Source organism: Taurulus bubalis, assembly GCF_910589615.1.
Source record: "Taurulus bubalis genome assembly, chromosome: 17".
NCBI classification, from domain to species: Eukaryota; Metazoa; Chordata; class Actinopteri; order Perciformes; family Cottidae; genus Taurulus; species Taurulus bubalis.
The window spans coordinates 21,270,593-21,283,158 of record NC_136605.1 but is presented as its reverse complement, the minus strand read 5'-3'; the positions used below and the strand labels follow the sequence as shown (position 1 = coordinate 21,283,158).

Here is a 12,566-nt window from a genome sequence, read left to right as displayed (position 1 = left end):
ATATTGGCTCTGTGGCACTCTGAGATTATTTTGAAGGAAAAGTACGTTAAAAATGAAATGCATTATTATTATTATTATTATTAATTCATCTGTATAAAACAAAAATTGCATTATATTATATGCTCCTTCGTGAATCTCCAACACAAACCCTGATGCACAGCGGCCGACGGCAAAATTATATTGCATTATATATGTATTATATATATTCAAATGCATTATATAATATAAAAACTATAATGAAAAGAAAACAAAATATTTACAAATATTGTAATGATGATAGAGATATATATGTTGGTAGATACACAGTCACTTTATTAATCCTGCTACAGCAGCATTTATACATACAGGCGAAGCATTATTAAATGAAATAAATGAGCATAATAACATGACTATGAGAGGAAGCTTCCGGGTGACGCAGCTCTGCAGCAGGTGAATCTGTAAATCACGTGACTGCCGAGCAGCGTTCCGGGAGCCACGCCCACCGGCTGTCTGTGGTGCCGCTGGTTCCTCGCGCAGTTCCACCAGTAGAACCCGTCTGCCTCTCTCTCTCTGCAGCCGAGCCTCACGGAACGAGGTAAGAACTCAACTCATTTAAAACCTGTCTACTTATGGGCCGGGTTTCCGGTCCGCTGGAACACAATTTAAGATGTTTTATGAATGTTTGGGAAGGGAAGTTCAATTCTGCAGATATCTGATGCACCGAGCAGAACTTTTATTCACTGGAAACCTAAACTTTAGCGACTGTTTCTCGTCTGGTTCCCGGCGCTCTGACGCCCAGATTCCCGTCGAGTTCTCCGGTGACGCGCAGCGGAGCTGGACTTTAGAATCCGGTTTATCTGCTCCTGCGGCTGCTGGGAGCTTTTTACTGGAGGCCGAACTGAAGAGCAGCGTCATGTGAACTGCTACATGTTTGATCAAAGTCCTGAAGGGCTTCAGCGGCCCGCACGAGGAGGATCTCTTTGATGTGCGGGCTTAGTGGAGGGAGTCTGGTGCGAGGATTTATGGTTATGAGTCAGGGCAGTCAGACCAGGAAGTGGCTTCAGAGCCGGACGAGGGGCGACTGCTGAGGCCCAGCAGCCGGACCCGGAACCAGACCCAGTCCCAAAACCAGTCTAGAGGTCTAAAACCAGTCTAGAGGTCTAAAACCAGTCTAGAGGTCTGAAACCAGCAGTCAGGCCAGTCCAGGAGGTCTGGGGCCTAGCTGGTGCACTTTGTACTGAACAATGCTGACTGTGAGGCTCCTCTTGCTCCTCCTCCTCTTCCTCTTGCTCCTCTTCCTCCTCCTGCAGAGGCACCTCCTCCTGCTCCTCTTCCTCCTCCTGCTCCTCTTCCTCCTCCTGCTCCTCTTCCTCCTCCTCCTGCTCCTCTTCCTCTTCCTGCAGAGGCACCTCCTCCTGCTCCTCTTCCTCCTCCTCCTGCTCCTCTTCCTCCTCCTGCAGAGGCACCTCCTCCTGCTCCTCTTCCTCCTGCTCCTCTTCCTCCTCCTGCAGAGACACCTCCTCCTGCTCTTCTTCCTCCTCCTCCTGCTCCTCTTCCTCTTCCTGCAGAGGCACCTCCTCCTGCTCCTCTTCCTCCTCCTCCTGCTCCTCTTCCTCCTCCTGCAGAGGCTCCTCCTCCTGCTCCTCTTCCTCCTCCCTGAAGCAGACATATTTGTGACTCAGGCTTTAGTTCAGATCCATAACTAGACTCATGGTCGTTATCAAGTGTTCATGCAAAGTTTAATTATGAGACCTGACAATATGTTTTCTGTATCTTTAAATACATGCTATAATAATAATAGCGATAATAATAGCGATAATAACAATAATTATCGCACACTAATGTCTTTCTTGTGATAATGAATAACACGCGTCATTAGATGAGCAGCTGGTTCTCATAAGGTTCCGTGTCTCTGCAGCTTTTCTAGAGGATCATGTCTCACATGGGGAACCGAGGCCCTGAAGGCTCCGCGGAGGCCTCCATCATCCGGATCCCTCCCCACCACTACATCCACGTTCTGGACCAGAACACCAACATCGCCCGCGTGGAGATCGGACCGCTCACCTACATCCGGCAGGACAACGAGAGGTGGGGAACCTGGGGGAACCAGAGGAGAGAAGGAGAAGGAGAAGGAGGAGGAGGAGGAGGGGGGGGGGGACCCTAGGAAGGATGCTCAGAAAGGGAACCTTGGGGGGAACCTTAGGAAGGACGGTCAGAAATGGAACTGTAGGAAGAACCTTGGGGGGGAGAGGTGGGAACCTTAGAAGGAACCTGAGGAGGAACCTTAGGGGGGACCAGAGGTGGGAACCTGAGGAGGAACCTTAGGGGGGACCAGAGGTGGGAACCTTAGAAGGAACCTGAGGAGGAACCTTAGGGGGGGACCAGAGGTGGGAACCTTAGAAGGAACCTGAGGAGGAACCTTAGGGGGGACCAGAGGTGGGAACCTTAGAAGGAACCTGAGGAGGAACCTTAGGGGGGACCAGAGGTGGGAACCTTAGAAGGAACCTGAGGAGGAACCTTAGGGGGGACCAGAGGGAACCTTAGGAATGACTCTCAGAAAGGGAACCTTAAGGGGGGACCTGAGGAGGGAACCTTAGGAAGGACGCTCAGAAAGGGAACTGTAGGAGGAACCTTGGATCATATGTATGTTATTGATCGTGTGAGTTATTGATCGTGCCCCCCTCAGGGTTCTGTTCCCTCCGGTCCGGATGATCATGGTTCCCCCGCGGCACTACTGCGTGGTCGTGAACCCAGTCGCCCGCGATGACGAGCAGCAGATTCTGTTCGACCAGTCGGGTCAGGCCAAGCTCCGCCACGCGGACCTGGAGATCCGCCTGACCCGGGACCCGTTCCCCCTGTACCCGGGGGAGGAGGTCCAGCAGGTCAGGGCCGATCACGTTATTGATCTGCACCCGCAACACATTGATCATCTGTGACGGGAAACGTGTGTCAAAATATTGACCATAATAAACATATTGATCATAATAAGGCTGTTGATCGTGGCTCCAGGTCGTGACCCCGCTCCAGATCGTGTACCCCGACACGGCGCTGCGTCTTCAGGCTCTGCTGGACTTCGAGGGAACCGGAGGAGAGAAGCGGGTCGCTGGAGACGAGTGGCTGTTTGAGGGGCCGGGTGGGTTCAATAACATAAACACTTTAATAACCATAAATACTTTGAAATGCGTTGAGTCCCGCTGGGTCATCAGCTGCTGTCGGTTGTTGTTGTTCACTTGACATTGACTGGTTCTGGTCTCAGGAACCTACATCCCCAGGAAGGAGGTGGCCGTGTTGGAGACCATCAAGGCCACGGTGATCCGAGAGAACCAGGCCATCAGACTGAGGGCTCGCAAGGAGGGGGTGGACCGAGGGGGGGTCCGACGGGTCACCGGTAACACACACACACACACACACACACACACACACACACACACACACACACACACACACACTGAGGGGGCGGGGTCACAGGTAATACACACACACACACGCTGAGGGGGCGGGGTCACAGGTAACGCACACACTGAGGGGGTGGGGTCACAGGTAACGCGCACACACACACACTGAGGGGGCAGGGTCACAGGTAACACACACGCACACGCTGAGGGGGCGGGGTCACAGGTAACGCACGTGCTGAGGGGCGGGGTCACAGGTAACAGACACACACACACTGAGGGGGCGGGGTCACAGGTAACACTTACACACACAGGCTGAGGGGGCGGGATCACAGATAAAACACATGCACGCGCTGAGGGGGCGGGGTCACAGGTAACAGACACGCACACACACTTAGGTGGCGGGGTCACAGGTAACACACACACACACACACTGAGGGGGCGGGGTCACGTATTGTGTCACTTTTCATGGCAGAATAATTTCAGCATACTCCTTAAAATGAAGTGTTAGAACTTTAAAGTACGTTTCCATATTTGGTCCAGTAATAATTAATAATCCATAAGTGTGGTTGCTGCAGGTGAGGAGTGGATGGTCAGCAAGGTGGGGGCGTATCTCCCCGGAGCCCACGAAGAGGTCCTGGACATCGTGAACGCCTTCATCCTGACGGACAAGGTGACGAGAGCCGGGCATGTGTATAAACGTAGAATTTGGGCATTCAATACTAAGCGACCCCCTGCAGTACCTCCGGACCCCCTCTGGGTCGCGGCCCCTCATGTTGAAGACTCCCCTGTAACTGTGCTTGCGTCCCCTCAGAAAGCGCTGCACGTCCGTGCGCTCCGGCCCTTTAAGGACGCCGGCGGGCGGGACCGGCGCACGGGGGAGGAGTGGCTGGTCACCATGGCGGACCGGGAGGCCCACATCCCGGCGGTGGCGGAGGAGGTGGTGGGTGTGGTGGACGTGACCACGCTGAGCAGCCGGCAGTACTGCGTGATCCTGGACCCGGTGGGCCCGGACGGGAAGCCCCAGCTGGGCCAGAAGAGAGTGGTGAAGGTGAGGGCGGGGACAGAAGAAGGTGGGGAAGGTGAGGGCGGGGCCAGAAGAGGGTGGGGAAGATGAGGGCGGGGCCAGAAGAGGATGATAAGGGCGGGGCCAGAAGAGGGTGATGAGGGCGGGGCCAGAAGAGGGTGATGAGGGCGGGGCCAGAAGAGGGTGATGAGGGCGGGGTCAGAAGAGGGTGATGAGGGCGGGGTCAGAAGAGGGTGATGAAGGTGAGGGCGGGGCCAGAAGAGGGTAATGAAGGTGAGGGCGGGGCCAGAAGAGGGTGATGAAGGTGAGGGCTGGGACAGAAGAAGGTGGGGAAGGTGAGGGCGGGGCCAGAAGAGGGTGGGGAAGATGAGGGCGGGGCCAGAAGAGGGTGATGAGGGTGAGGGCGGGGCAAGAAGAGGATGATGAAGGTGAGGGCGGGGCCAGAAAAGTAAACCGACTTAAAGTCTTACATTTTTTTTCTGAGCTTTCGGAAAAAAATATATATATTTGTTGAAATCAACTAAAAGACACAAACATCTGTTCTGCAGTAATACTTTCAGTTCTATTTACATTGTGTACTTATTCTGGTCTTTTCTTTCTCTCCGTCAGGGTGAGCGCTCATTTTTCCTGCAGCCGGGCGAGGACCTTGAAGACGGCATCCAGGACGTGTACGTGCTGTCGGAGGAGGAGGGGCTAGTGCTGAAAGCTGTGGAGGCGTTCAATGACACCGAGGTGAGGAGAGAACTCAAGAAGAAGTACTACGAGAGAGTAGAAATACTCACTGGAGTTCAGAGGGAAAGGAGGGAGGAGCTTCTGGTGGTGATCCTCTTGTGCAACCGGTTGATCACAGAAGACGTTTCATAAAAACTCGTTGTCAGAGGTCAGAGGCGTGTCGGTATGAGGTCAGAGGCGTGTCCAAAGAGTCTAAATTCCTCACAACACACCTGGTCACTGATTGATTGACTCCGAGGCGAGGCAGGTATTTGTGGGTAAAAGGAGTGGCGGCTTTGCGTTGAGCTCTTATGATCCAGTGTGTTTTGAGCTATAGAAACCTTTTAACCCTGAAACACAGCAGACCTCACCATGACTCTAAATGAACATAATTTACTAAATGAACATCATGAAACTAGAGATTGAGACATAAACTCATGTTAAGAATGTTTACTGAGGGAATAAATCAAGAGAAGTACAGTCATTTATATAGACTTCTATACAACCAGAGGAGTCGCCCCCTGGTGGTCAGGAGAGAGAATGCAGGTTTAAGACATGAAGCATGGACTTCTATACAGCCAGAGGAGTCGCCCCCTGGTGGTCAGGAGAGAGAATGCAGCTTTAACACATGAAGCATAGACTTCTATACAACCAGAGGAGTCGTCCGCTGGTGGTCAGGAGAGAGAATGCAGCTTTAACACATGAAGCTTTGACATCACTGCACCATCTTCCTAACATGTCTGACTCATTATAGCCCAGCTTCTTCTTCTTCTTCTTCTTCTTCTTCTTCTTCTCTCCCTCCTTTCCTTTGATTCATCTCTTCTTCTACACTCCCTCCATCCGTTACATTGTCCTTCTGCTTTTTGAAATGTTTTTAACTTTTTGGTTTCATTCGTTCTCTTAGTACCCCTCTCCTCCTCTTCATCCTCCCTCTCCTCCTCCCTCTCCTCCCTCTCCTCCACCGCTCCAATGCATCGCCATGTTAACCCTTCTCTCCCTCCTCCACCTCTCTCTCTCCCGTTCTCTCTGCCAGCGCGAGGAGGAAGAGGAGGACGAGGAAGAGGAGCAGGAGAGGGCGAAGCGCTCCCGGAGGAGCGGCGTCCTCCGCCGGCCCGGAGACCGCTGGATGCTGCGCGGCCCGCTGGAGTACGTCCCGCCCGCGGCCGTGGAGGTGGTGCTGCGGAGGCAAGCCATCCCATTGGACGAGAACGAGGGCATCTACGTCCGGGACATCAAGACGGGAAAGGTACGACCCGGTAGCTCGGGATCAAACCGCCGGCTTTTTAACGTTTATTATAATAATAATAATAATAATAATATAAGTACACAACTTTAAGAAATAATTAATTATTTATTTTATTACTTATATACTTAATAATAATAAATACATAATAATTAGAATAAATACTAGATACATGTTATAACCATTTATAATATTTAAAATAAAATTATAAATATTATGTTAAATAAGATTGCTTTATTGGTATGAAAGTTTCAGAAACAGCATATTATATTGAAAAAAATGAGACTATAGAAATGTTTGTGGTGTAAAATAGAAACGAGTGCAAAAAATATAGTAATAAAATAAATATATATATATATATATATATATATATATATATATATATATATATATATATATATATATATATATAGCACGCACGCACACACACACACGCGTTTAAGAAAATATAAAATAAAGGTGCAAAATGCCAGTGTGGCTCGTTGGGACCATGACAACGCGTCCGGCTCACCTGGGGCTTCTGCTGCCCCCCCAGGTGCGCGCCGTGATCGGTCACACCTACATGCTGACTCAGGACGAGGAGATGTGGCAGAAGGAGCTCCCGCCCAACGTGGAGGCCCTGCTGGCCGCCAACCTGGACCCGCTGGCCAGCCGCTCGGATCGGACCAAGACCGGACAGGACGTGCCGAGGGACAAGACCAGGGTGGTCTCCTACCGGGTGCCCCACAACGCCGCCGTGCAGGTGTACGACTACAGGGAGAAGGCGGCCAGGTGGGTGTCGGGGTCTACATTTCCCGGCGGAGGGGTGCAGCGGTAACGCGCTGGGCTGACGGGGGATCCGGGGTTGTGGTCTCGTCCTCAGGGTCCTGTTCGGGCCGGACATGGTGATGCTGGGACCCGACGAGCAGTTCACCATGCTGTCGCTGTCCGGGGACAAGCCCAAGAGGGCCAACGTCATCAAGGCCGTCTGCCTGCTGCTGGGCCCGGACTTCTTCACCGACGTCATCACCATCGAGACCGCCGACCACGCACGGCTGCAGCTGCAGCTCTCCTACAACTGGTACTGGGGGGGTCACTTGGACTGGGTTCAGGACCAACAAGGGCTTGGATCCAGAGACGCATGACCTTTTAGAGATAATGGAACGACTCTAATTTAATCCCCTCCTCCTCCTCTTCCACCTCCTCTCCTCCTCCTCCTCCTCTCAGGCACTTTGACGTGAAGTCCCCGGTGGACATCTCCGATGCCGCCGCTCTGTTCTCGGTCCCAGACTTCGTGGGAGACTCGTGCAAAGCCATCGCCTCCCGAGTGAGAGGAGCCGTGGCCTCGGTGCAGTTTGACGACTTCCACAAGGTATACCGCAGTACAAGTACTCATACCGCAGTACAAGTACTCATACCGCAGTACAAGTACTCATACCGCAGTACAAGTACTCATACCGCAGTACAAGTACTCATACCGCAGTACAAGTACTCTGCTGAGAGTAGAAGTAGCGTGAAGTACTCAGACCTGGTTCTTCTCCCGGTTGTAGAACTCTAACCGGATCATCTGCTCGGCCGTGTTCGGGTTCGATGAGAAGCTGGCGGTCCGCCCCAACTTGCGCTTCAACCAGAACCACCTGATGATCAGCAGCGTGGACATCCAGTCGGTGGAGCCGGTGGACCAGCGGACCCGGGACGCCCTGCAGAAGAGCGTCCAGCTGGCCATCGAGATCACCACCAGCTCCCAGGAGGCCACGGCCCGGTCCGAACTCGCACAAACACATATATATATATATATATATATATATATATATATATATATATATATATATATATATATATATATATATATATATATATATATATATATATATATATACACACATATACTAATCTTAGCTTCTCCTAGCCTCTCTTGGCTTCTCTTAGCTTCTCCTACCCGCTCTTAGCTTCTTTAGCTTCTCTTAGTCTAGCATATTAGATAACTAGATGTAAATCAGTTCGGGAGGCTTTTCTGAAGCGTATTTCATAAAATGATACATTTTAAGATAATGAGGGACTGTAAGTACCGTCAGCACATTTCAAGTAATCGCATTAATAACCTAAATTGTGTGTTTTAGGCATGAGGCGGAGCGTCTGGAGCAGCAGGCCCGGGGAAAGCTGGAGAGGCAGAGGATCACCGACCAGGCCGAGGCTGAGAGAGCCAGGAAGGAGCTGCTGGAGCTGGAGGCTCTCAGGTGAGCCGGGGTCACTGGGGGATGTAATACTAATATAGATTATACTCCCCAGCAGTAAAGTCATTACAATGAGACGTTAATCTGCAGAATGAGTTCTTTTAATCCTTTTTAGCTGTAGTTTGATGCTAGTACTTTTTAATGAGAGCATTGTACCTGTAACAGAGTATTTCTACAGCGTGGTAATAGTACTTGTACTGCGTCTCCAGCGCTACGGTGGAGAGCACCGGAGCTGCCAAGGCTGAAGCTCAGTCCCGCGCCGAGGCGGCTCGTATTCAGGGAGAGGCGGCGGTCAACGAGGCCAAGCTGAAGGCCGAAGCCCAGAGGATCGAGGCCGTACGTCCAGACTTCCTGCTTCACCTTTCAGAATAAAAGAGGTAGTAGTAGTACCATTGTGTGTGTTTGTGTGTGCAGGATGGGGAGCTGGAGCGGCTGGTGAAGGCCCGTGAGCAGGAGCTGAGCTACAAGAAGCAGATGGACGTCCTGGAGGTGGAGAAGCAGAAGAACCTGGCTCACATCGAGAGTCAGCGCTTCAGCCAGCTGGTGGACAGCCTGGGCAGCGACACGCTGACGGCGATCGCCAGAGCCGGGCCGGAGCTGCAGGTACCGCTGCTAGTACTAGTACCTCTAATACTCATACTTCTAACACTACTACTAGTATTACTACTACTATTACCACCACTGCTACTAATACCACCTCTCTAGCTACCATTCTAAACTCCAGTTCCTCCTCCTCTTTGTCTCCGCCCTCCTTTAAACTCAAGCTCCTCCTCCTCCTTGTCTCCTCCCTCTTTTAAACTCAGGCTCCTCCTCCTTGTCTCCTCCCTCTTTTAAACTCAGGCTCCTCCTCCTTGTCTCCTCCCTCTTTTAAACTCAGGCTCCTCCTCCTTGTCTCCTCCCTCTTTTAAACTCAGGCTCCTCCTCCTTGTCTCCTCCCTCCTTTAAACTCAAGCTCCTCCTCCTCCTTGTCTCCTCCCTCTTTTAAACTCAGGCTCCTCCTCCTTGTCTCCTCCCTCTTTTAAACTCAGGCTCCTCCTCCTTGTCTCCTCCCTCTTTTAAACTCAGGCTCCTCCTCCTTGTCTTCTCCCTCTTTTAAACTCAGGCTCCTCCTCCTCTTTGTCTCCGCCCTCTTCTAACGAGTTTAAACCATCTCTCCTGCAGGTGAAGATGCTGCAGGCTCTGGGTTTGAAGTCGACCCTCATCACAGACGGGACATCTCCCATCAACCTCTTCACCACCGCCAACGGCCTGCTGGGGTCGCTGGCGGGCCAGGGGCAGGGGCAGTGAGGAGGAAGAATAAGGAGGAAGAGGAGGGTGGCGGGGGAATAGATTGTCCAAAAGTAAACCTCAACAGATTCTGTTTCTGATAGCCGACTTTAAAAGCTCTCATACGACATTCAGAGCATTAATATCCGTCCGCTTAAGCTGTTAGCTCTGTTAGCACTATTAGCTCTGTTAGCACTATTAGTAGTATTTGCGCTGTTAGCTCTGTTAGCACTGTTAGTAGTGTTATCTCCGTTAGCACTGTTAGCACTATTAGTAGTGTTAGCACTATTTGCTCTGTTAGCACTATTAGTAGTGTTCGCTCTGTTAGCACTATTAGCTCTATTAGCACTATTAGTAGTGTTCGCACTATTGGTAGTGTTAGAACTGTTAGCTCTGTTAGCTTCTAGCCCATCTTAGCCATGGCCATGTTGAGAGCTGTGTGGAGACAATGGAAATACTCAAAAAAAATAGTTTATTGACTTTTTAAAGCAAAACAATGTGCCTTTTATCATTTAAAGATGAACTAAATATCAGATCCCACAAATTAATCTCTTCTATCCTTAATCAGCTGTTGTCTTGTTTACCTTAATCAGCTGTTGTCTTGTTTACCTTAATCAGCTGTTGTCTTGTTTACCTTAATGAGCTGTGAGGTGAAACTCTACAGAGAAACTTTTGCACTTTGAGCTCTTTAAAACAGAGACTGGGATTTCCTTTTGGACCTGAACGCATCTCGGACACTCTTGTTGTCTTGTTGCCGGGATGAAGAACCAGTTTAACAGACGTAGAACCTGAAGCCAAAGATTCCTGTTTTGTTTGTGTTTACTTCAGTCCATGTATCACCACCCTGAGAGGGTGAGACTCTCCATGAAGAAGATGAAATGCTGCTGCGCCTCCTGTCTGCTCCTTCACACACACACACACACACACACACACACACACACACACACACACACACACACACACACCTGAGGGTCACCAACACACACAAGTCCAGTTTTCCAAAGAACTGGGGGATTCCCTATCCAGACACAGATATCTGTAGAAGTCCGCCGTCTCCTATCTGAGCTGTTAAATGTTAGCTTTAGACCCAGAAGCAGTCCACACAGGAAGTGTGTTCCCTAATATGGCTATTCAAAAAACACATCCTTTTACACAGGATCGGTTACATACTGAAGAAGAAACTTTATTTGTCATAGTGCATACCTTTACTTACATGCATGAAATGTATTCTCTGCATTTGCCCCATCCTTAGTATTTTAAAGAGCAGTGGGCTCCTAGTGAGGCGCCCGGGGAGCATTTTAGGGTTAAGTGTCTTGCTCAGGGACACTTCAACATGTGAACTATGGGGAGACTGGGGATCGAACCGGCGACCCTGTGGTTGCAGGACAACCACTAGGAGCCTTATACAGGAAAGATTATACATTATAGTATTTTATGCAGGTTATATTGTACACAAGTATACGTTTAGACTTTTCATTCACAGTACGATCATTCAACACAACAATGTGGACGTAACACTCAGAGCTGAGGAAAAAATGGGTGGGGGAAAACTGTGACATTGGACATCAGACACAAGAATACATCAACAACACTTACAACTATCTGCAAATATACACCGATGGGTCGAACGACAATGAGAATGGCCACGTGGGTGCAGGGGTATTCATAACAGAATTTAACCTTTAAAGCCCCGAATGGAACTATATAGGTCCTTTTTTTAAAATTTTAATTAAACCGTGTAAAACATTACAATAATCATGAACAAATATATTGATGCTACACATCAAATTAAACAAGCGAACCTGGGCTACAATAATTAGTAAGCCATTTCAACACAACTCAAACACCAACTAAAATAATTATTAAAATAAAATAGTTATAATTTTGTCACGAGTCAGCTCACTCTGCATGTTTCCAGAACTAGCAGCCCGTAGCTTGGTGCTATCAGAAAAAGACAAATAGCAAAAAGCAAGACAATTCCACACAGATTCCAAATCTATTCACCAAATCCCTCTGCTGCAAAGCATCACCGAGATACGAACCAAAGAACACAGCAACATAAATCGCTGAGTCAGCACATTTTGAAATTTTATTTTTTTTGTTGAAAAAATGCATTTCCCCCAGTAAATCCACACTGATACAAGTTTATTTAACACCATAAGTCATATGAAAGTGAAATATAAGGTTTGCTACATGAAAAAATTATAATGTCACAGATATGAAAATATGCGCAAATGTGCCGAGATGCAAATTTTGGAAACCTCGCCTGAATTCTCTCTGTACTTTACCTCTCTGACTTTGTTCTGCTTCACTTTTTCAAGTGAGAACAGTGCAGAGAGACTGTTCACATATTGTGTTATGATTTGGGAGAGCCTCAGGGCTTCTTCTTAGTGAAGCATCATTTCAAGGAGATAATCATTCTGAAAGTGCTTTTTTCTATAGGCGGACCTGGAACTTCTATTTGTTCTATATGTTTCAATCTTTATTTACTCTTAGCCAGCAACATATATACTAATATTCACACATCTGACCAAAAGCTCACAAGGGTTGCCTTTATTATAACACCAAAATTATTCAAATAGCCCTTGTGGTTGCAGAGATAAACCCTTTTTAGTTTCGGTATGCTATTTCGAGCTAAATCCTAAAAAATGCCTTGGGGCTTTTTAGGGTATGTGTAAAATGATTAATGACAGACAGTCTGTTTTACGGCTGAATTACTGCTATAGTCTTGGGGC

At 49.1% G+C, this 12,566-nt stretch overlaps 1 protein-coding gene across 1 annotated transcript; it reads left to right on the top strand.

The window, feature by feature from the left end:
• The first annotated feature begins 489 nt into the window (after nt 1-489).
• mvp (major vault protein) lies at nt 490-10,714 on the top strand. Its single transcript, XM_079233700.1, has 17 exons — nt 490-574; nt 1,898-2,067; nt 2,666-2,861; nt 2,989-3,112; nt 3,236-3,367; nt 3,950-4,044; nt 4,186-4,422; nt 5,008-5,130; nt 6,143-6,355; nt 6,888-7,123; nt 7,215-7,412; nt 7,559-7,703; nt 7,882-8,093; nt 8,452-8,568; nt 8,775-8,901; nt 8,980-9,168; nt 9,727-10,714. Exons 2-17 carry the CDS (start codon nt 1,913-1,915, stop codon nt 9,850-9,852), a joined length of 2,625 nt encoding a protein of 874 aa, XP_079089826.1. The 5' UTR covers nt 490-574; nt 1,898-1,912; the 3' UTR covers nt 9,853-10,714.
• Nucleotides 10,715-12,566: the final 1,852 nt, after the last annotated feature.